Raw genomic sequence first — 24,098 nt, forward strand, 5'->3', positions numbered from 1 at the left:
GACTTGACAGGATATTTCATTGCTTATTGCCCTCGATCAAATAAATCGATCTCGTCAAGATTCTGTACAGTGGCAAGATCGCGTCATGTCTTCTCTCCTCCTCTTTCTGCACATCTATACACAAGATTACTCCGTATTCTGTGACGGTTTGCTCTGTCGCCGTGCCATGCACACGAGCGAGGGTCGTATATGTATATATATATATATATATCTATATGTAAATATATATATATATATATCTATAATACAGTCTTGTATAGCAGTCATGCAACGTATGATACGTAACCATCAAGACCGGTGACCCTGTCGCTATGCCGTGCACACCGGGGTCGTGATATAGGCAACCTGTAGGATACGTACAATGAAGAAAGACTACCAGATATCGATGATACTCCATGTTTGCCCCCGAAATCCGTCGTCGATAGCAACCCACGCTACGCACGGACAAGTATTCGACTCACCCTGGCACCGGGGAAATTTCTCTTCACCATCTCCTACAGTAATGAGATGTTATTGAGAGTAGACTTGCATGATAACAGGGCAAACTAAAAAACAGGGCAAACTATTAGAGTAAAATTAAAGATTAATTTATTGTCTTTTTTTTTTTACAACAATAATAATAAAAGCTACATCCCTGAATGGTTCGCGTGGCCCCATTCTCCGAACCATGGTTTATTAAGAGTGAGATGCATGAATGACAAAACAAAGCTTGCTGCGCCGCCTGCTCGATCAATGTAGCGATATCCGACTCTCCAGGGAGAGAGAAGCATGGGCATGGGAGGTGTGTGACAGCAAAGAAAAAAAGAGAATAGAAACGGTGGGACGAGTGCTGAGAAGGTACAGCTAAGCGGGAAATTGGAATAGAGAGAGAGAGGGAGGGAGATGGGAGCCAAGGCTATCAGGATTCATGGGTGTGAATGGCTCGAGAGAAGCGGCCGCGTATCTATCCCCATCCAAGGGGGGGGGGGGGGACCAGAAGACAGAAGAAGAAGACAGAAGAAGAAGACAGAAGACAGGAGACAGAAGACAGAAGACAGGAGACAGAAAACAGAAGACAGAAGAAGAGGACAGAAGAAAAAAAGACAAAAGACAGGAGAAGAAGGAAGGCATGCTCAGTCGAGAGAGATGGGCAACCAGTCTCGATCCTCGGAGGGATGGGGGGAGCCCGGGTGTGCCGTGCACCGCGTACGGTGGGGGATGAGGTAGGCCATCTCGAAGTCGAGCTCCATGACGCGCCTCGACTCCTGGCACCACGTAAAGGTCGACAGGCTGCGCTCGCCGTGCTTGACGAGGCCGAGGGCGTCGAGCTCGGCCATGGTGCGCTGCCTCTCCACCTCGACGTCGACTTCCGCCGGATCCGGCAACGAGACGGGGTCGCCGGCGAGTGGCGGCCCAGCGTACGACATGAGCATCATGTGCCTCAGGGCAGGGCCTCTGACCGGCTGCCGCTGTCGGTAGGGGTCGAGGGGGAAGCGTCTGGTCAGCGTGGCGCAGCCGAGGCTGACGGGCACCACGACACCCCGTGTCCGTCCGACGAGGCCGAGCCCGGCGTAGACGGCCTCCTCCCTCTCCAGGACACCGGCCTTCTCCTCGTACACGACCTTGGCCACCATGGTGTAGCCGTAGCCGTCAAGCTCCAGCTTGGTCACCACGCTGCGGGCGCCGAGGTGCTGCCAGGGGCCGACCTTGGCGGCCCGCGACCGCTCGGACACGTACGGGCTCGTCACCGCCTCCAGCTGCCGCACCGCCTCGCCGGCCAGCGCCGCGCGGCTCAGCGGGTGGCGCGTCCGCTCCGGCCCGCTCCCGTCGGGCGGCCGCCGGTGCGCGCCCCAGTTGGGACAGAGAGGGTCCATGTCGGATCCGTCGCAGAGGCCCCGGAGGCAGGCCTGCGTGCAGTACTCCCGGTCCGACGGTCTGGGCAGCCTGCGCGTCCAGTCCTCGCCGAGCTGTCCCGCGTCGAGGGCGGCTCCTGCGCGTCCCCAGCCCCCGGTATCGACCGGCGATGCCACCCGCGAGCGTCCGGCCGCGTAGCTGGACGCCTGGCCGAACGGCTGGGTCGTCGTGCCGGACTGCCCTCCCTGGCTGGGTCTCATGATGGCGCAGTACGGCGACGACGGAGAGTAGATGTCTTGTTGTTGTCGCTGTTGTCGTTGTTGTCTTATGGCCGTCGACAGCGTAAAGTTGGGTGTCTGAGAACGATTTGTAGTGATGAGTATGTCAGACGAGCATCTGCCAGATGAAATAGAGCGTACAGTGTCGAACTCTCTCTCTCTCTCTCTCTCTCTCTGCGTGTATATATTATATATATATATATATGTGTGTGTGTGTGTGTGTTGTTTACTAGAGCAAGATGTATGTTCAGGTGTTCAGTAACGATGAAATGATCAAGTAGGAAGCAACGATGGACGATGCAATGTCAGCATCCAGGGCGACGGAGGGCATGCACGGTTCCGTCATCATCCTTCTCTTGCCCCGTGCTCCAGAAAGTTTATCCCTTCTACCTCAGAAGGTCCTGGAATCATCGGCATGAGGCTGTCGTGGCGCTTCGGCAGAGTTTACCTTTGCCCCCGTGGCTTTTCCCTCCTCCTAACCCTTTCCTTCATTGCGACGTGCATAGTACGGTGTTTGTTGCGCCTTGTGCTGTCGAATGACCCGAGTTCCCTTGTTCTCGTCCCTGTTCTCGCACGTTCCTCCTCCTTCTTGATGTGATCCCTTCCTTGAAGGTTTGTATATTCCATAGAGATATCATCCAACATTTTACCCCTTTATATATATATATATATATACATACATATACACATGCATACACATATATACACATATAAACACATGTATACCAGCATACTACAATCCATCCATCTGCTGCTCCCATCTTCTCAGCTTACTTTCCCGTCGCTCCCGCACCAGACATACTCTCTCCCGTCTGATCTCGCATCCGTGTGGAGGACCAAGACACCCCAGAGCTACTTGCTCCACGCCTCATACAGCCCCGTGATGTCCCCCTCCTCTTCCAGACACTGTCCATCAGTCGATGATCCCCCGATATGCTTCGACATCCCCTATGCCACGTTTCCTCCACATCCATCATACTGACACATGCACACCCTCATCTCTCGTCCCTCGTCCCTCATACCCTCCTACTCACCCACTCACACACGAACCCTCCCTCATCCCATACTCTCGGACTTTTCCTCCGGAGGCCCCTGCTAACCCTAACCCTAAACCCCCCTCCCCGGGGAGGGAGAGGGACAGAGAGCTCTTCTCGCTCCGCTCGCACTCATTCCTGCGCGTGTACGCTCAAGACTCCTCATCTATCCCAAAATATTCCCTCGGGTGATCCTGCTCACACCCGCTCACACCCTCTACACTCTTCCTCCGGAGGCCTCTGCCAAGGGGGGCCTCTCTGATCACTCCGCTCGCACCCGTCCTTATCCTCGCAAGTGCACTCGGACACCTCCGTTTCGACCCATCCCCCCATCCGGGCGGCCTGCTGAGCGCTCTCGCCGCTGCCCTCTCTCTCCCTCTCCCACTCGCCTAGACCTGTTCTCGGCTCTCCTGCGCTTCCTCTCCGGAGCTCTCCTCCCCTCGCTGCGCCCGCTTCCTCCTCTTACCCTTATTTCTGTCAGCTTTATTAGATCCATCCGGGGTCCCCCCCCCCTACCAGGTGGGACTCTTCTCACCTATCCCCTACTCTCTGTCAACTCTGCTAGATCTATCCAGGGTCCCCTACTAGCCGCACCTCTTCTTGCTACATCCGCTACCTTCTTTTTTCCCCTTCCCCTCTCCTTCTGTCAACTCTACCAGATTCCCTCCGGGGTACCCTTACTAGGCGGCCGGGGGGGGGGACTCCTCTCGCCCAGCCTCAGCTCGCACTTACACTGACGCTCAACTCCTCTATCCTAGCGCCCTACTAGACGCTCTCGGCACTGTGCTGAGACTCGCTTGTACCTGCACTCTCAACACTTTGCCGGGGTCTCTCTCTTCTCCGCTACGCTCGACTCCTTCCCTTTACCATCATCGTCATCATTTTTCATTTTTCATCTTCCTTTCCCCTCATCAGATTCTCTCCGGATACCTCCGTCGGGTGGGAAGCTCCTTCTCTTCGGGCCCGCTTCCTCCGTCTACTGCTCACTCTCTCTCCTTGACCGGATCACTCCAAGGACCCAGCCGGAGATCCTCCCAGCTGACACTCCGCTCTTGTACTTGCTTCGCTCCTTTCAATGCGAGAAGGCAGAAAGGGGGGGGAGGGGGGGGCACTTCTTGCGTTGATAAGAGACCATCTATTCATTCCTAGTAATACAACCAGATCACCCGCCAAGTTTATTCTTTGTCTCTGCCAACTCTCTCCTCTCCCTCTTTATTCTTCTTTTTTTTTTGTCTGTTTCCCAAGTTCCAACATCCATCTCCATGTTTTAACCTTCATCTTCCATCGTCATTGTCAAGACGAAGAAGAAATTTTGTTTTCAGAAAATAGAACAATCCGTGGCAGAAGAAAAAAGAAAACACTCATTCGCAGAGGATAAGAAAACAAATCAAAAAAAAAAATTTAGAAGAAATCCATCCCATTCTGTCCCTCGGGTCCGAGACGAGAAAAAAAAAGAAGAGCAGGAAAAAAGCGGGAGGAAAGAGAGAGAGCAGAGTTCCACCTGTAAAGCCACCAGGCATCTGCTGATAAAAAAAATATCGAATAATGTGTTCTAAGAGAGACGCGTAGGAAGAGGAGCAGAAATATGAAAAGATGACAAGTAAACATACATGCCTCCGGGTTTTTTTATACACACCCAACAGTTCAACAGAGAGACACGAAGAGGAGAGAAGAAGAAGAAGGAAAGGCATGCGACCGTAGCGAGGAGGGTTCCCAGCAGGGCCCCAGGAGGGAAAAGAAAAGAAAAAAAACCTCACGAGAGGCGGACGAATCATTCCATCGTCCCATCAGCAAGGGCCAGTCTCTGCTTCGCCGTCTTCGCCCTCTTGGCGGTACTCTTTCTTCCCGCAGCACCAGAGGGGGCACCACCGGAACCCGGCTTCCTGCCCTTTTCGCTGTCGGCCGGCGTGGCCGCACCGCTCTGGCTGATCTTGCTGCCGTCGTCAAAGTGGCCCTCTCCTGCAGATGTGTTAGCAATCTGATCCTCGACGGCGGCGTACCGGCGTAGCCCCACGAGAGACCCCCGACAGGAACCCCCGACAGGAGCCCCCCGAAGGGGAAGGCTGAAGAGTGCAAACACGGGAAAGATGAGAGTTSGGGGGGGGGGGGGTTGAAGGGTGAGAGACGTACCCTCATGATACAAGTCCTCGAGGCTAGACGAGGCCTCGGCCTTCTTCTTGCGGGCACCACCCTTGCGCTTGGTCTGCTTGTCGAGCTCTCCCGACTCGAGGAGTTCCTTCTCGCGCTTCTCAATCATCTCGGCCTGCTCGTCGTCCGCGAGCCACATGGCGATGTCGCGGTTCCTGTTTTCGGGGGCGCGACGGCCGGAGAAGTCAACGCTGGCGCCGCCGCCCTGGATGACGACGCGCTGGACCTCCTCCTTCTGCAGGGCACGCTTGCGGATGCGCTCCTCTATGGTGCCCTTCGTGATGAGGCGGTAGACGGTGACCTGGCGGGTCTGGCCCAGTCGGTGGGCGCGGTCCATGGCCTGAGAGTCGATGGTCGGGTTCCAGTCCGAGTCGTAGAAGATGACCGTGTCGGCCGACGTGAGGTTGATGCCCAGGCCGCCGGCGCGCGTCGACAGGAGGAAGATGAAGATCTCCGGCCGCGTCTGGAAGTCGTGCACCGTGTCGCGGCGGTCTTCGAGCTTGGTCGATCCGTCCAGCCGGCAGTACTTGAAGTTGCGGTACGTCAGGTACTCCTCCATCATGTCGATCATCTTGGTCATCTGGAAGTACAGCAGCACGCGGTGGCCCCCGGCCTTGAGACGGAACAGCAGCTCGTCCAGCTTGGCCAGCTTGCCGCTGTCCGTCACGAAGCGCTGCATCGACGGCACCGCAATGTTGGTGAACCGCTTCCTCTCGTGATCCGGCTTCGGCAGCATCTTGACGGGCGGGTACTGCGACAGCGGTATCCTGTTGCGCACCAGCGACACCTCCTCCAGCTGCGTCGGGCCGTACAGCGACTTCCGCATGGGAACGTTGAAGAGCACGTTCTCGCGCTCGATCACAGAGGCCCGGCCCGCGCATGACACCTCGATGGGCGGTGCCGACGCCCGCGGCCGGCCGGCCGGTTCCAGCCGCCCGAGACCCGAGTCAGAGTACGTGTCGGCTGCGACGTTTATCAGGCTGCTCAGGATGCCTTGTCGGGTCACCTCGGCGCGCGCCCGGAGCCTCTGCCGGTCGCGGATGCTGAAGAGGGCGTGGGCGGGGGTGAAGCCCGTCTCGTTCCCGTCGCTGTCGTCGTAGACGATACCCATATGCGCGAGACGGTCAGGCTTCTGCAGCTCGTCGGCTGCCCGGGTGAAGATGCTGCTGTGCGTAGCCTTGTACACGTCCCCGGGGCTGACGTCGGCGAAGCGCAGCCAGGAGAAGCCGCCCTGCTCCTCCTCGCAGCTCTCGCGCACATGTTCGGGCGAGAAGACGTTCATCATGTGGTCGAGCGCCTTGCTGCGCCAGCCAGCCCGGACGTTGTCGTAGCCCGGCCTGTCGAGACGGCCTCCGCTGCCGGACCCCAGCATGGACGGCAGGCTGTACTCGATGAGGTTGCGGGACGAGTAGCTGACGGCGACGTTGCTGCCCTCCCGGACAAACGATGCCGTCTCGGCAAAGTAGCCAAACGAGAAGGGCGACGTGACCGACGCGCGCTCGAACAGGTCCGGATGGTTGCACACCTTGCGGAACTGCATGACGAGGTTCATGAGCGTGCCCGAGTCCTGGTCGTCGCCCATGGTGGCCTTCTCGACCAGGTCGAGGATGTTGATCTGGTTGCGCAGGTTGCCGTAGTAGGCCCTCTGGCGGTAGGTCAGGTCGCAGAAGATGTCCTCCTCGATCTTGTCGCCCAGCTCCTTCTGGACGTGCTTCTTGACGCGGCGCAGCATGAAGGGCTTGAGGATCATGTGCAGACGCTTGAGCTGGTCCTCGTTGAGCTTCGTGTTGGACTGCGCATGCGACTCGATGTCCTTGGAGAACCACTCGCTAAACTCGTCGTGCGAGTCGAACAGCGACGGCATGATGAAGTGCAGCAGCGCCCACAGCTCCTGCATGTTGTTCTGGATGGGCGTGCCCGTCAGCAGCAGGCGGTTACGGCAGTGGAAGCCCAGCAGGCTCTTCCAGCGCGAGCTGGACGACGACTTGATGGCCTGGGCCTCGTCGAGGATCATGTACTGCCACTTCATCTTCTGGAAGTAGGCCACGTCCGACACCACCAGCTGGTACGAGGTGACGCAGACGTGGAAGGCGGCGTCCTTGCGGTACGTCCCGTGCTTGCGGTCCCAGAACTTGCGCAGGATCTTGCGGTCGCCCGCGCCGCCCCAGTACGGCAGGATCTTGAACTCGGGCACGAACTTGGCGATCTCCTGCTGCCAGTTGTGCAGGGTCGACGCGGGAGCGACGACGAGAAAGGGACCCCAGATGTCGTGCTTCTCGGCCAGGTACGCCATGACCGAGATGGACTGCACCGTCTTTCCGAGACCCATCTCGTCGGCCAGGATACCGTTGATACCCTGCTCGTACAGGTTGACCAGCCAGTTGAGACCCTTGAGCTGGTACTCCTTGAGCTGGCAGTTGATGAGCTTGGGCTGCTCGATCTCGACGTCGCCCAGGCCCGTGGGGTTCTGGAAGTTCATCTCGCCCTCCTCGTCCATGTCCAGGCCCTGGTTGTTGAAGTCGCGGGCCTTCTGCTGGGCCTCGGCGATGGCGTTCTGAGCGTTGGCCATGGCGGCCGCCTGCAGCTTGTCCTCGTCCCCCTCCTCAAAGGTGAGGTTCTCAAAGTCGGTGACCTTGCTGCCCAGAAGGCCCGTGGGCTCGGGGACGTCGATCCTCTCGCTGTGGTTGGTGTCGGCGGTCGGGGCGATCTCGGGGTTGTCGGTGCTCCGCTCAACCTCGTCCGTCTTGATCTTCTTCCCTATAAAATGAGAGTACAGTTCGGTCTGGGAGATGAGGAAGTTGAGCTTCCTCTTCTGGCGGGCGGCCTCGCGGTCGGCCTCCTCCTTCCTGGCGTTCTCGATCTCCTGCTTCTCGGCGGCCTTGCGCAGATCTCGCTCCTCACGCTCGTTACGCTTCCAGAAGGTCATCATGTCGCGCATGACGCGCTTGGCGCGGGCCTGCAGGTCCTTGGTGCCCTTGTTGGTTCGGAGCTGCCATCTCTTGGCCTCCTTGGAGGCGAGCACGGCCGTCTTCTTCAGGTTGGAGGATTTCGTAGCGCACGAGTCCGAGGCCAGCTTGAACGTCTTGTTGACGTCCTTGCGGGCGACGTCGCGCAGAATCTGGTCGTAGATTTGGTTGTAGCCCTTGGAGATGAATTTCTTCTCCAGGTCGGGCACGTCGTCAACCTTCTCCTTAGACTCCTTAGACTCCTTGAGCTCTTTCTTCTTCTTCTTGCCGCCGCCGCCGCCGCCGCCAGTGCCGCCGCTGGTGCCATTTTCCTTGTCGGCGTCGGCATCGGCAGGATCAGCGTCGGCGTCGACGTCGACGTCAATGTCGATGTCGGCGCCATCCTTGTCCTTGACATCCTCCTTGTCCTTGTCCTTGTCCTTGTCCTTGCCCTTGGTCTTGTCCTTGGACTTCTTGGCCTTGTTGGTGATCTTGAGGCGGACCTTGCCCTCGTCCTTTGCCGGAAGCTCCTGTCCGGCATCGATGGCGGCCTGAGCGGCCATGGCGGACTCCTTCTCGGCCTGCTTCTGCTCCTTGGATTTCTTGGGTCGTGAGCCGGCCTTGGACTTGGACTTTGATTTCGAGGTGGGGGTGCCGGCGGCGTTGCCGGTGGCGCTGCCGCCATTCTCCATGTCGGAGGCAAGGAAGGTGGACATCGTGCCGCCCTCGAGGTTGATCTCGACGTGCCTGGCGGGGCCCTTGATGCCCTTCTGCAGGATGTGCTTGGTCTGCTGGGCCTTCTTGTTGGCGCGCTCGGCATCGCGCAGGTGCTTCTGGCGCTCGGCCTCGTCCTCGGCGGCATCGGCGCGGGCGAGGGCGGCCTCCTTCTGCTCGAGGGTGACAGCCATGGACTTTTCGCGGCGGCGCTTGCGCTGCATATCCTTCTTGCGCTCCTTCTCGGCGTGAAGCTCCTGCTCGCGGACCTCGTTGAGGGCATCGTCGTAGAAGACATCGTCGTAGCGGCGCTTGCCGAGCTCGGCTTGCAAGGCCAGCTTCTTGCCGGCAGCGGCGGTGTAGTCCTGGCGGCGCAGGCGGTTCTGGTCGCGGTCGAAATCGATCATGAGCCTGCGGCGCTTGGCGGCGCGCTCCTTGAAATCCCGCTCGTCGAACTCGTCGGCGTCGAGATTGGCGGTGTCCTTGTCGATGATGATTTCTGATTTCTGGATCTTCTTCTCCATGTCGCTCGACCACGACCTATCAGCCTTGTCGGCCTTGTCATTCTTGGCCTGGCCGTTGGCCTGGCGCTTGGCCGAGGGCCGCGGGGTGGGCGACTCTCTCTTGATGGAGGATCTCCGAGCACTCTTGGAGGTGGCCTGTTCCCTGATATCCGAAGCACGACCCTTTGTGGACTTTCGGGGGGCAGCCTTCTTCTTGGGTACGCTGCTAGCGCGCGAGGGCGCCGAGGGTTCAGGCTCCGTCTCGTCGTCGCGGTCGAGCATCTCCTTGTCTGCCATCTGCTGCAACTCTGGCTCTGGCTCTGGCCCTGGCTCTGGCTCTGGCTCAGCTTCGACCTTGACCTTGAACCGCGCCTCGCCATCGGGCTCGGGGGCTCGCAGCTCAGGAACCGGAGTTCTCTCGCGGGGCTTCGGGGCAGGTTCGGCGCTGGAGAGGATGTTGGAGAAGGACATTGGGTCCGCAGAGCGGCTAGGAGTCTTGGGTTTCAATCAGCTTGATGCTGTCCGATAAAGCAACGAGCACAAGGATGACAGGGGAGGGGTGGGACGACGAAGAAATAGGAAAGGGATGATGGCTGAAAGGGAAGGTTCGGAGCAGAGCCAATGCAGAGGACGTAGCATGAATAGAGAATAGGGAATAGAAACGGATGGACAGTAATAAGGTGGTGACGACTTACGGTAGCAGGAGCCGCGGCTCGGTCGGACTTCAAGGGCGCCATGATGGATGAGGATCCGTTTGACATGGGAGTCAAGTTCGTCGCAGCAGCATACCTCGTTCCGGGAGACGAAGCGCGTTGCGGGTGTCGACTAATCGGACTGACAGAACCAACAGAAGAGGTAGGAGGAAGTGAATGCTGGTGCGGATGCGACAGGGGGCTGCGAGGAGCAGCAGCGGGAGGCTGATTGCTTCCGTATGCCCTTGGAGACGTGTAGTCACCGGTCCTTGCACCAGCACCGTTGTAGTAGGTCTGCTGCTGCTGGTGATGGTGATGATGATTGTCGGCGGATTGATTGTAGGCGTAAGGATCGCGAGCCGGTTGCTGAGTGTGTTAGTTGCCTGTCAGATGACAAGAGAGTTGTTGTGGACAAAGGGAGAGAAGAGAAGAAGAGAGAGATTGAGAGAGGGAAAAAAAAATGGGGTACGCGTTGATGGAAACGCGTTTTTGGTTGTTTTTTTTTTGGGGGGGGGGAGGGAGATGGCGATGGTGATGACTTTGATGATGAAGAAGGAAAAAAAGGAGTGTGAGAGTTGGAAGGAAAGAGTGATGAGAGTTTAGGGAAGAATGGAAATTAGGAACAAAGGCGGGTCGCAGGTTCGACGATGGGCAGGGCGGGAAAGAGAGAGAGGGAAAAAAAGGTGTCGTGTTTCGGGGGGGGGATTCGTTGTACGGGAGTAGTCCAAAAGCGAATATTTTGGTAGCGGATCCAGTGGCAAGTCAAACAAGTGGATGCAGGACAGATACAGAGATGAAGAGGAGTCAAAATGAGAGGAAGAAGAAGAAGACAATAATGGTAACAGAGAGGGAAAAAGACGAATGATGTTTTTTTTTCGGTATAAATGGAAGATATAAAAAACTCACATTCGGTGCCGTGGTCGCAGTCTGCCACGATGATTCCTCACCACCACGTCGGTCGGCAGGGGTCGTAGTCGAGTCGGTAGTAGGATCGTAGAAGCTCCTAGACGGAGTAGATCTGCTGGCGACAGGGACACCAACGACGTCGTGATGATGGTGGCGTTGATGTGTGTCGGATCCCTGCGCAGGGCCGGGTGAAGGGCGCAGGGCAGGATTGTAGTAAGAGGGTAGAGAATGCAGAGGCGACGGCGACGGCGACGACTGCTGGCCAACGCCACCACCAGCGTGATGATGATGGTGATGATGATGATGGTGTTGTTGCTGCTGCTGCTGTTGTTGTTGGCTCGATACCGCGGTCGGAGGAGGAGGAGAAGTCGAGGACAAAACTGAAGATCTAGAAAGTGGTGGGAGAGGAGGAGGACCGGTGCCGCCGCCTGTCGGCGAGGCCTGGTGAGACTGCATGTCGCGCGTGTTGGAGGTTGAGGGTGTGTCGCAGGTGATGCTGGTTTTGCGATTCGGCGGGATGGTTTCGTGTTGACGAGATGGTGGGGGTAGGAGGAGGGAAGATGGTGGAAAGAGAGTAGAGAGATGGAGAGAGGGAGAGAGAGGGAAGAGAGGGAAGAGAAGCCAAAGGGGGTGCCAATTGTGGTTTTTTTTTTCGGGGGGGGGCGTTGGTGGTGGTGGTGGTGGTGGTGACGGGGACCCTTATGCGTGGTGGTGGGAGAATGAGTGGTGGTGACCTCGTTGTTGTTGTTATTGTCGAGCAGGACGATAATTATTGGTTCGTATTATTACCGAAGAGGGGGGGATTACAAGGAGTATATTATCGAGTGTCGGAAGTAGAGCTATAAGTTGTTACGGCGTAGCATCTGTATCATGGCAAGTTATAATTGTCGCAGTAATAGGAGTAGTAGTAGTAGTAGTATCTCTACTGAGCATGACTGAGTATCGTGCTAGGAGCAATCTACTTCGCGGGCGCGCAATAGAGTGCAGAGTGAGAAAAAAGGGTACCATCGACAAGGTATTACGAATCAGCACCGCGAAAGAAGCCAAGGTGGAGGAGGATTTACCGGTACGAGAACTATCAGATGGGCAGAGCAGGGGGAGGGGGGGTTGCATCAGAGGTAACAGTCTCTCTCTTCTTTCTTTTTTTCTTCTCCTCAATCATGAACTCATCTCTCTGTTCAACACCTCTCATCACTTGCCTCCCACTCCCACCACCCCGAGTCTTCACTCCTCTCCATCTGATGGTCTGTTCCTCTCCTAGCTTCTCCAAGTCCGAGAGTGGGGATCATCTGGCATCACCGGGGGGGCTCTGGGGTCATCATCTAATAAATGGGGCGAACCATGCTGGCAGCTGCACCCACTGGCCCTTGGGCATTGAGCCACTGCCGCACTTGCTACTCGTACCGTATTCGAGACAGAGAGATTATCACCATCATCAGAAATATGAGATACAAAAAAAAAAAAAAACCGGTATGCATAGAATGGCCTGGCAGGTATTGATACTGCTCGTAATAGTAAGCAGTCCTTACGCTCAAGTTGACTCAGCTAATGCTACCACCCACTCAAGTCCTACTCACACTCCACCGTCTACACTACGGCTGACGTAAAATCCGTCGATGGCGTCAATCCCGTTGCAGGGAGGCTCACCAGCCACCAGTCGCAACTCATCAGAACCATCATCATTCATTATGATCCAACAATAATCTGTCTACACCCATCAGAAACAGCGATATGCAGATATTCATACTACTACATCAATAGCGACCCAACTTTTCCATCACTCTGTCTCTGTCTCTCGCATCCTCCCCCTCCCCTCCCTTTTCCCAACTGTCATGACCGCTCGCCCGCCCGATGGAAAGTCAGAGAACCTTTTCCGACTCGCAGTCTTCAGCCATTCACGCACACTCCTCTAGCGATCCCCTCGGTACTTACCTCTGCCCACGCACCAACCATCATCGCTCTGCATGCAGACTGCACCGTTATTACCACTCCCCGTCAATGCTCAGCAACTCGTATCGGGCAACAACTTTCATCTACCCAGTCCCCAAGATCCATTCATCATCTGACATCCCCGGAGACGCCGCATCGACGCCGCGCCACATTCAATCCCACGCATGGAACCAATCAGCCCCTGATACCCACTTTCCCCCGAATCGATGTCATGACTAATCCGTGAGGCCAGGGCCACCATGTCACGTGGAACCGCAAAAAATAAAAAAAGGAAAAAAAGAAGAGAAAAAAAAATACTTGACCTTCAGCCTTGTCCCAGCCTTTTTAGTTCGGACGTTTACACACAATAGTACCTAGTAATAATACTTGTACGGAGTAATCTGTACACACCCCACAACAAGAGATAAGTAGGCGGAAAAAGTTCTTGACATGGCAAACCAATCCATGATGGCCCGTAGACACAGTCTATAAATGGTCTTCTATCCTCGTACAGAGAGAGGAACCAACAAGAACAAAAGGCGAGGTCCAATCTCCCTGTCTCTCCAACGTCTCCGTGTGCTTGACCTCTTTTTCCCTGTTTTAGCCTGCAAGCATGCGCCTCTATTGGCAGCAGAGGAGGGACACATCTGTCTGTTGGAGCAGCTTGAGGTACCCCCATCCATAACCGTGCCCGTACCACAAGATAAAAAATGAACCCAGAACGCGCATCATCAGTATATCCCGTTCTATAAAGTAAAACATGCCCCTTTCTTTCAGGTCTGTTCTCTTCTTATAACAATCTCTCATTTTCGTAATCTCATCAACGCTTTCCTGCCTCACACTCAGACAGCTCCGGCCGATATCATCTTCTTGCGCAGGTAGTCCTTGTACTGTCCGATGCTACCGTCCCACTGCTGGATCGTCTTGTTCTCGCACACCAGGATCTGCTTGGCAATCTTGTCGAGGAGTCTGTTTGTCTCGTCAGCATCGTGTAAGATGAACAACGTGTATAGTGAAATCGAGGAGAGTAAAGAGAGTAAGAGGGAGAGGGAGAGAAGAGGGATGAGCGGAGAGGGAACGTACCGGAAATCGTGAGACACGACAATGACACCACCCGTGAATGCATTGATGGCATCAGCCAGGCTGTCAATGGTGGGAATGTCGAGGCCGTTGGTAGGCTCGTCGAGAAGAATCATGTTGGGCGAGTCAATGGCCAGCAGGGCAAAGACGATACGGCTCTTCTGACCCTCGGACAGGGTGCCCATGAGCGCCGTCTGGGCTTCACCCGTGAGACCGTAGCGGCCCAGCTGCTGTCGCCAGTACTGGTAATCCTGAGACTTATCCTTGTACTTGTCGCGCACAAAGTCGAGCGACGACTTGGTCAGGTCCAGCTGCTCGGCGCTGTGCTGAGAGTACATGCCGAGCTTCAGGTGCGTGTGGCGCGTGACGGTTCCGCCCGTGGGCGAGAGCTTGCCCGTCATCAGGCGGAGCAGCGTCGACTTTCCGACACCGTTGGGGCCAACCAGGGCCGTACGCGAGTCCATGTCAAAACCGAGGTCCAGGTTGCGGTACAGGTCGTCGGCCGGGTCGCCAGAGTATGAGAAGGTGACGTTGTCAAACGACAGGACGGGCGGCGGCAGCTTGTCGACATCGGCGAAGCGGAAGGTGAAGACCCTGTCGGCCGTGACGGGCTGGATGAAGCCGTCGGCCTCCATCTTGTCGAGGATCTTCTGGCGGGACTTGGCCTGCTTGACCAGGTTGGCATAGGTACCGGCGCTGGCGATGAACTTCTTGATGTGCTGAATCTCCTCCTGCTGTTTGTTGTACGCCTTGGTCTGGTTGACCTCGTTGTCGGAGCGCACCTTGTGGTACGAGTCGTAGTTACCACCGTAGTACTGCAGCGCCTTGTTGCGCATATCGATCATGTTGTTGCAGACGCCGTTGAGGAAGTCCATCGAGTGCGAGATGAGCACCAGCGTGCGCTCCCACTTCTTGAGATACTCCTCCAGCCACACGCAAGCCTCGAGATCCAAGTGGGCAGTGGGGTCGTCCAGCAGAAGCAGTGAAGGCTTGACGAACAGGGCCTTCCCGAGGGCCACACGCATCCTCCAGCCACCAGACATGTCCTTAGTTTTCTTGTGGAGAGTCTTCTTGTTGAAACCCAGACCCGTCAGAATGAGCGAGGCACGGGTGGCAAAGGTCGAGGGGTCAAGCTTGTCCATGTGCTGAAGAGAAGTGGTAGCGTTAGTACTTGTGACAACAGTCGAGAGAGGAAACGGAGAGGGGGGATGGGGAGAAGAGTATAGCTCCATCAACCACCCGAGGGTATACTCACGTCGTAGAGATCAATCAGGACAGGGCTCTCGGGACCCTCCTCCTCGAGCAGCTTCTCGGCCATCTTGTCAAGACGTTCCATCTCGTTCTCGGCCTCCTTGACAACCCATTCGAGAGCACCTAGGTCTGAAGGGGGGGCACCCTCGTTGAGCAGGTAGATGTCGAGGTGATTCGGGATGGGGAACTCGCGGGCAGCAATAGCCTTGAGGAGGGTACTCTTTCCGCAGCCATTCTCTCCCAGCAGACCGTAGCGACGGCCGTAGGACAGCTCCAGGACCGAGTCGGTGATGAGGACGCGGCCATGGAACACCAGGCTGACACTGTTGATCTTGACGTCCTTGCTCGAGGGAACTGAGGCCAGGACACCGGTGGTGACACGGTCCGAGATGCCGTATTGGTCTACCTGCGCGGCAAGCTTATCCACCTCGTCCTGCTTCTCGCCCGAGGTGGCGGGAGCATCGCCGTCGACGGCTTCGGCGTTCTTAGCAGCCTTTCCCTTGGCGGCCTTGCCCTTTCCGTCGGCGGCTTTCTTAGCGAGACGCTTCTCCTTGGATGCAGAGGGAGCCATGTTGGATGGTTTGTTGGTGGGGGTGAGCAGGGTGGTCTTAAGTCAAGCAGAGTAGAGGGGGGGGGCCGGGGGGAGGGAAGAGGACAAAATGAAGATTTCTTCTATTTGAAATCTCTCTCAATGAAGCCACCAGCGCAATGAAGAGCGACGGCACTTTTGTCCAGATATGGAGAGGGAGGGTTTTTTTTTTTGTAGGAGCGGAGGGGTTGGAGGGGTTTGAAGAGCCTGAAAATACTACTTGTGACAGACGTCTCTCGACGACTCACCAAAAAGTGACGGAGGCGGGGTGATTTTTTTTCGTTTTTTAGTGGGGTTGATATCAAAGTAATAGTGCGTTACTGTCTGACTTCACGGCTTTTACATTTACAGGCACCTTACAGGCACTTTACAGGCCACTTCACGGGCTCATCAAGGCACACGAAAGCATGGAGGCAAGGCAGGTCAGAGTGGCGTCCTGGTGGGGACTTTCTACTGATACAACGTAGATGGTCAGCATTAAATTAAGGCATCAATCATGTCCAAGGCATCAACTTGTCAGCCAACAGAATGGGAAAACTTTGAAAATTTTATATCGCTGTTAGTAATATTCGGCATACTGTGCTATTATCACTGCGAACTGTCTTCGACGCACTGTAATACTGGTGTCTCCGTGATGGACTTTCAATCCGTGCCATGTTGATATACTCAAATGCGATTGTAAATTGCGATGAATATATCTACACGTCCCATCATGCAAGTGTACACTACTAGCACTCGAGAGAACATTTCGATCCTATTTCCATTTCCATACTGCCAACTCGCAATCATCTCAAAGACGTGCAGTCACAGCCATGTTATACTCACTAGAACACACCAAATTCCTTGACATCAATAAAAGTCGGCAAAACAGCAGGGTAGGTGTCGGCGTTGTGCGTGCCGTCCATTCGATGGAACTTCTCAAAGAAATACGAGTAGTGACTGAGTTTATCTCACCCTGGATAGATCTCGACATGTCCCGTGTATTTCTCTCTCTCTCTCTCTTTTCCCCCTTCCTCCTGGACTGCGGCCGATTCCAGCTCAATCTTGGCCTTATGGCAGTACAATAGAGGACAGGCAAAGCTGGTGATGAACGAGCACTTAAAAGTACCCTCATCTGTTGCGTTCTCATCATGGCATTGCTTGTCAATCCTAAGACTCATGCGCTGGCCAACATACAATGATTCCACCTTCTCTCCCCCCCCCGAAAACATAACATATGATCTTCCGTACTCAACCCCTATCCTCCTCCCAAGCACTCTATGGCGTAGCGCCGGGCACTTATACGAGATATCCTCATTACCCGGTGGAGGCGCAGGCACTGATCGTCGGTCACCATGCAGGGGTGAATACGCTCGTGGTAGATTGCGCAGCTGCAAGATATCGCCAATTAGAGTCCATGGCGATGCAGATAGACGTGATGATGAAAGTAGGGATGAAGGATCCGCATACAACCAGATGGCCTGTATGGCAGTCACATCTGCCGAGCCACCTGTCCATCCGCAAGAACACAGCAGCCTTCCGGCACCACGTCATGTGCTGGCTGTTCCCAAGCCAAGTAACACCAACCACATTGTCTAGCATCACGCCGAGACCATGAGAGCCGTGCCACTGTGTCAGCCCCTACCTCTAACGACCCCAGCCCCCCCTCCCCAGCAAGGGCTAGTCGATATGCCTCTGGTAGCTGCGTATTGTGAGAAGCAGCCTGGCCAAGGACTCTTTCTTCCCCAAGCCATCAACCGAGCACTGCCTGAAACTCCATCAGAGGCTTATCAAGTCCCACGCCCTCGACATGCCCGATGGCCCAGTGCTTTTGCAGAAGTCGGGATAGGGGAGAAACAGCTGAGGGGCTGGGGCTGGTTATCATGCTGCCAGTCTCCAGTGACAACCTTGTAGACGGCAGAGACCACGCGCTCGACATCATGACGAGCCGGGCGATGGCGGAAGACGTGTAGGCTGTCCGGGTGGCCTCCGTGGTCTAGCTTACGGGAGAGGTTGAAGGTGGGAAAAGCAGGAAATCTTATGACATCATGATCAACGTCAGAGGAGCAAGATAGCAGGGTCGCGTCCTCGGAGGCTGTAGGTTGCACGACGTCGCGGTCCAGGCGGGACATGTACCTAGAGAGTACTTTGTCAGAGACGCCTCCATCACAGTCTTGGCCCTCATATTCTCACGGAGATGCAGTCAAGTGTCTTGGGTCTAGATCATACTGGTACTACTCGGAGAATGCGGGGTTGATGGAGTGTACACATGTGTGTAGCTTCGTCTCATGATTGGAAGCGCACATCTGGATCGCAGCCACCAAAAAAAAGGCATGGTATTATAATCTGTTTGTACTCAGCACGAGTCCGTTGATTTCGGGGGTGAAGCAGAATAAAAAAAAACGAAAATGCAAACCAAGGTGGGTGGGACGGGAAGGGGGGGGGGGGGGGGTAATAATAATACGGAGTATAATACTCGTAGTCTTGCAAATGGGAGGATTATACGGTTATACGGAGTACGGAGTAACACCAGTAATAAAATTACGTCGTATATGTACTGATTAAGTAATAAGGACGTGGTAATATTATCATACCACATGTTATTATGTAGGAGTAGAGATACATGTCAAAGTGGCGTGTAAGTGCCGGAAGAGATATCTGCTGACTCATCATCCGATAGGCTTTACGGGTAGGTTATCTGTACTCGTACACGTATTGATATATCGAGCAGGAGCATAACGGCTAGCAATGACAATACTAATAACGGCAGGAATAGAGGTCCGGCGAACATCGTGAGGCCGCGTGCAAGAAGAGGAAGAGGAGGAAAAAGAAACAGGGGAAGAAGAAGGGGCAGGAGATTGAGTAATACATAATACGGGACAGAGACGGCTAAGACCAGGGCCATCACCCCCCATTTGCAACTAGAGATTGGTCCCATTTCCTCGTACCACATTTTCAACACAGTGCCAAGCCTAAAAAGACTTGGCATTATGCTTGAAAACAGACTAAGACCCCTGATCAACGGTGGACCGTTACTATCGCGAATTGGCTCAAGACAGCACCAGATATTGTTAGTGAACCCCTGTCCCCAGGATCTGGGCCCACGTAACATGTCCAGTGTCAATAGTACGTAGCTTACTGTGAGGCTGTATTTAGGAGGTGCTTGGCTTGAGTCTCGAGGCCCCCCCCTCCCCTTTAGTGAGACGGCCTGGTGGTCTCGTTGGACGAATTTTCGTGCTTTATTTGAAGGCATTTGCTGCGCCTCGTTTCCGACGGACCCAGCTCTGCTTTGGCTTCTCTGTCTGAAGGGGGGTGGAGACGTCTGTACTCGTACAATACATACGAGCACGAGTATCGCGAATACTCTAATTCCTTGTGCTGTTGACCCCGTACACACTCGTACATGCAGCTCCCGTACTTGGACGCGCCAAGTCCAAGGGGCAGAGAGAGGGGGGGCGGCGCTTGGGAGAACAAGAATCAGTTCCATATTTAGAGTACGAGGAGCAGCTAGACTGCCTGTACAGATCTGTACAGATTACATGTATTCATGTTCCTTTCCCACTACCTTGTAAGAGTACGAGTAGAGAGCTGGTTCCAGACAATAATGGAATATTGGTGCCCGTCCATGGACAGGATTGCCAATTGACGTTACTTGTATCTGTCTGTGTACTCCGTAGACCGGGGGCGGAGGTATGAGCAGCCTCGGTCCTTGGCTGGGTATTAATATTATCCTTCTCGTATAATGCGAACAAAAAAAGGGTCCCATGTTGCAAGAGTGCCGAGTGATACTCGTACCTGTACAGATTACTATGCAATATTAGTCTCAGTCCCACATCCCCCTGTTGATTATGTCCATGTCCCTCACCGTGATCCCCGTAATATCTCTCTCTCGGCCTCTCTCGCTTTCTCCCTCCCCTTCTTTCCTCTCTTTCTCTCCTGAATTTCTCTAGTCATATTCTTAACAGGTTGATTTCTATACTGCTTTGGAGCCTATCCTCTTCGGACGGTTCTTGTTCTTCTTTCCTTCCTTCTTCTCTCGTTCAATATCTCTTTCTTCCTACTTTCGCCTCAAGGCTTCTTCAAAACAAACATCCTGCCCTCTACCTGGCTTATTGGTAGTCCCGAGACTGGTTGACTCCTTATCAACCTATTCATTTCACTGCTCTTCTTCCTCTTATTTTTTTTTCTGAACTTCTTCTTGGCATAAATCGCCGTTCTTTCTCGGAAAACAACACACCCATCTGAAAAAAAAAACCCCATCGTGATCATGCTCAGCAAGCTCGCAACGCTCGCCCTGGCGGGCACGGCGGCGGCCCTCCCTGCCATCCACATCACGGGTCAGAAGTTCTTCTACGAGAACGGCACCCAGTTCTTCATCAAGGGTATCGCCTACCAGCAGGACACGGCCGCCATAAGCGACTCCACCGGCGACTCCAAGGGCTACATTGACCCCCTCGCCGATGCCGACAACTGCAAGCGTGACGTGCCCCTCCTCCAAGAGCTCGGCATCAACACCATCCGCACCTACGCCATCGACCCCACGGCCGATCACACTGAGTGCATGAAGCTCCTCGAGGACGCCGGCATCTACATCATCTCCGACTTGTCGCAGCCCGAGCTGTCCATCCTGCGCGACGACCCCAAGTGGACCGTCGAGCACTTTGACCGCTACAAGGCTGTCGTCGACGAGCTCGCCCAGTATGACAACATCATCGGCTTCTTCGCCGGAAACGAGGTATCGGACGCCAACAACAACACCGAGGCCTCGGCCTTTGTCAAGGCCGCCCTCCGCGACACCAAGCAGTACATCGATGACAAGGACTACAACCTAGGTGTCGGCTACGCCACCAACGACCACCCGGACATCCGTGACGACATCGCCACCTACTTCAACTGCGGCGATGATGACGAGGCCACCGACTTCTGGGGCTACAACATCTACTCGTGGTGCGGCGAGTCCACCATGGAGAAGTCCGGCTACTCTGACTGGGTCGACTTCTACAAGGACTACAACGTGCCCGTCTTCTTTGCCGAGTACGGCTGCAACAACCCCGGTGGTGCCGCGAACCGCAAGTTCCAGGAGACCGGCGCCCTCTTCTCCGACGAGATGACCGGCGTCTTCAGCGGCGGCCTCGTCTACATGTACTTTCAGGAGGACAATGACTACGGTGTCGTTGAGGTAAAGAACGACAAGGTCACCAAGATGAAGGACTTTGACGCCCTCAAGAAGGCCCACGCCGCCGCCGACCCCAAGGGCGTCACCGAGGACGAGTACGATGGCGCCCACAAGCGCGAGACCTGCCCCGCCATCTCCAAGTACTGGAAGGCCAACTCGGTCCTCCCCCCGACCCCCGACTCCGAGCTCTGCGAGTGCGCCGTCGCCGCCTCCGAGTGCGGTGTCGCCAAGGGCACTGACGAGGAGGAGTTTGGTGACGTCTTTGCCTACATCTGCGGCAACACCGATCTGTGCCACGCCATCAACGCCAACGGCACCACCGGTGTCTACGGTGCCTACTCCATGTGCAACCCCAGCCAGCAGCTCTCCATCCTCCTCGGCATGTACTACGACTCCCAGAATGGCGCCTCCGACGCCTGCGACTTTGACGGCGTCGCCACCACCAAGACCGCCAACGCCGCCAGCACTTGTGACAAGGCTCTCGCCTCCGCCACCGCCCACAACGAGAAGGTCGCCACCGCTACCAGCGCCGTCGACGCCTCCACCGATGACGACACCGACGACGATGTCGACACTGACGACACTGACGCTGACGACGCTGACTCTGCCGCCACCATGGCTGGTGCCTTCTCCGTCGCCGCCTACATGGCTCTTGCCATCAGTGCTGGTGCTGCCATGATTGCCCTGTAAAAGATTTGAGTGCCCCTGTTGAATCCCCTTTTCACGGGTAGCCCCGTGTTGTCTTTTTTTTTTTTGTTTCTTGTTGTATATTCTTGTCAGATAAAAACAAATATATCTCCGGAATGGCACTTGTTTGATTTTTGGTCTCTTGTACATCCTGGCCGCTGTATTTCATGCTGCTCTGTTTGTCTCTTTTCTCCAACTTGGCACTGTTTGGTCCGAGTTGTAGGAGAGGAATTAGAGTGCCTCTGGTCTCTTCTATTCCTCCCCTTTTCCAATGAATCTGCTCAAATGGTATACGGACTAGTAAGATCTAGAGGGCCTTGTTGAAACGCAGAGTATCTTCCCATGTTATTCTCATGCTTCACCCCCTGATCTGTACCGCCAAGTGCTATTATCAGTGCATGTATTTTTTATGTATTTATTATTATTATTATAATTTTATTATTATCTAGAAAGAGACGGCTGCTATCGGTAGAGGCATTGCTGATCTCTAGTTGCCATTTCCAGACTGGGCTGTTAGTTTCAGCCATGACGTCAAATCATTGATGTGGGAGGAAGGCACATCCAGACAGAACACAAACACAAATGCTATCACCATCGTGAATATCCGTACCAGCTGGGACATCACGGGAAAACGCCCGTATACATACCGATATCCTCTGAGAGAAAAAGCTATGGGTCGGTCGACGCCTTAGAGAGCGCCGCCCCCGCTCCCGAGACCGGCAGTCACAAACACGATGACCAAATCACCCATCATCAGGGCTGCATGCGCCTTTATTCGACAATGGGCGATCAACCACTGGGCGGACGTGATATGGATGGCAGTCATCGGCGCAGCAAGTTTCGGCGTATGTCGAATCCTCCTTTTTGCCACCTTGAAGTGCCACCGGCTAACGATCACAGCTTGACAGGGCACCTATTCCGACAAAGCGAACGTTCCCCATCACGTTCGACACCGCGTCCGGCGACGTCGTGTACCCTGATATGGCGTACCCTGAACGAGGATGGCTACTTCCCTCATGGCTAGCGGGTTTCCTAGCACTAGGCATCCCGTTGACAGTATACTCGGCGGCACAGGTGCGGATGCGGTCGGTGTGGGATGCCGATGCGGCCATTATGGGCACGCTGTGGGCCGTCCTGCTGGCGACCTTCTTCCAGGTGGTAACCAAGATTCTCGTGGGCGGGCTGAGACCATACTTTCTCGACGTATGCAGGCCGGATGTGTCAAGCATAAGCTCCGCGGCGGGTGATGGCCTCAACGGCGTGGGGTTCAACCGCATCATGTACACGGTCGATGTGTGCACGCAGTCTGATCCCAGGCTTCTCCGCAACGCCATGACCTCGTTTCCCAGCGGTCACAGCGCCGCAGGCTTCGCGGGCTACGGCTTCCTGCACCTCTGGCTCAACGCGCGCCTCAAGGTGTGGGCCGACTACCGTCCTGCCCTGTGGAAACTCCTGGCCGTAATGATGCCCCTGTTCATCGCGTTTCTCAATGCCTGCCTCTTGTCTGTCGACGCCGCACATCACTGGTACGACATCGTCGTCGGCTCCATCATTGGGGTCGTCATGGCCCTCGCCGCGTACAGGGCTACCCATGCTGCCTTGTGGGATTCGAGGTACAATCACCTGTGTCTGCGTGCTCGGGAGGCCTTCATATACAACGCAGATGCAGATGTCGACTATTCGGGGCGCACGCTCACGGGCAAAGTTGGATGGGGCGACGACAGGACTTGGGTCACAGATGGCCGCGTTGTCGGCGTCGGTGGGAACTTTAGCTCTAGCAATCTTGGTGGCTCGCTGGGCCAGCAGGGGGATGGTGCTACTTCATTCCTTGTCAGAGGGAGAAGGGGATATGATCGAGATGGTAGGTATCCTGCTAGTATATAAGAGGTGTATCTTTATTCGATTACCAAAACTCGAGAGCCCTTCTTCATATTCATAATGAGTATCGGATTGGAAGAATCATTTGTCTTTAATCGCCGTTGTACTCAACCCAAGGGTCCTGTGTTATCACGGGCTTCATGGAATTGGTGGCTCATTTGCATCCCCGGAACAGCGTACAAAGAGATCTTCACAAAAAATCCAACTCAATATCCAGCTAGAATTCCCGCAAAGAGTTCGACTGTTTAAAAGATAAAGATACAAACAATATGGAAGAAGTGGAAAAAGACATGATCTTTGCTTCGGGCAAACTGTCGAAAGACTTCGAACACATGACTCAGCAATATTGAATCACGTGACTTGAGAGCTGTCGTGTCTCCCTGGCGCCTAATGGCGGACCCGCTACGTAGACAGAGATGATGCATGCACCACATCAACGACTCTTGTTGCCATTCAACCCACACAACCACCTCTAT

The 24,098-nt window shown here is 55.1% G+C and overlaps 5 protein-coding genes across 5 annotated transcripts; 2 read left to right on the top strand and 3 right to left on the bottom strand.

Moving 5' to 3' along the window:
- Positions 1–626: 626 nt before the first annotated feature.
- Positions 627–2,093, bottom strand: GMORB2_1704 (uncharacterized protein; the record flags this gene model as incomplete). The annotated part of the gene is made up of 2 exons (XM_035463685.1): positions 627–634; positions 1,190–2,093. The coding sequence occupies 2 exons, from the start codon at positions 2,091–2,093 to the stop codon at positions 627–629; spliced, it is 912 nt and encodes a 303-aa protein (XP_035320516.1).
- A 2,823-nt stretch (positions 2,094–4,916) lies between these two features.
- GMORB2_1705 (DNA helicase INO80) lies at positions 4,917–11,439 on the bottom strand (the record flags this gene model as incomplete). Its single annotated transcript, XM_035463686.1, has 5 exons — positions 4,917–5,104; positions 5,276–9,942; positions 10,245–10,513; positions 11,054–11,165; positions 11,189–11,439. Coding segments are annotated over 5 exons (5,487 nt in total), but the record flags the coding sequence as incomplete, so codon positions are not given.
- A 2,385-nt stretch (positions 11,440–13,824) lies between these two features.
- GMORB2_1706 (ATP-binding cassette, subfamily F, member 2) lies at positions 13,825–15,884 on the bottom strand (the record flags this gene model as incomplete). Its single annotated transcript, XM_035463687.1, has 2 exons — positions 13,825–15,207; positions 15,318–15,884. 2 exons carry the CDS (start codon positions 15,882–15,884, stop codon positions 13,825–13,827), a joined length of 1,950 nt encoding a protein of 649 aa, XP_035320518.1.
- A 4,264-nt stretch (positions 15,885–20,148) lies between these two features.
- On the top strand, positions 20,149–21,747 carry GMORB2_1707 (X8 domain; the record flags this gene model as incomplete). The annotated part of the gene is made up of 1 exon (XM_035463688.1): positions 20,149–21,747. The coding sequence occupies one exon, from the start codon at positions 20,149–20,151 to the stop codon at positions 21,745–21,747; it is 1,599 nt and encodes a 532-aa protein (XP_035320519.1).
- Positions 21,748–22,478: 731 nt separating this feature from the next.
- On the top strand, positions 22,479–23,597 carry GMORB2_1708 (diacylglycerol diphosphate phosphatase / phosphatidate phosphatase; the record flags this gene model as incomplete). The annotated part of the gene is given in 3 exon segments (XM_035463689.1): positions 22,479–22,589; positions 22,645–23,574; positions 23,580–23,597. Coding segments are annotated over 3 exon segments (1,059 nt in total).
- Between the last annotated feature and the right edge of the window lie 501 nt (positions 23,598–24,098).

The sequence above is a fragment of the Geosmithia morbida genome (assembly GCF_012550715.1).
Source record: "Geosmithia morbida isolate 1262 chromosome Unknown scaffold_10, whole genome shotgun sequence".
Lineage (NCBI taxonomy): Eukaryota > Fungi > Ascomycota > Sordariomycetes > Hypocreales > Bionectriaceae > Geosmithia > Geosmithia morbida.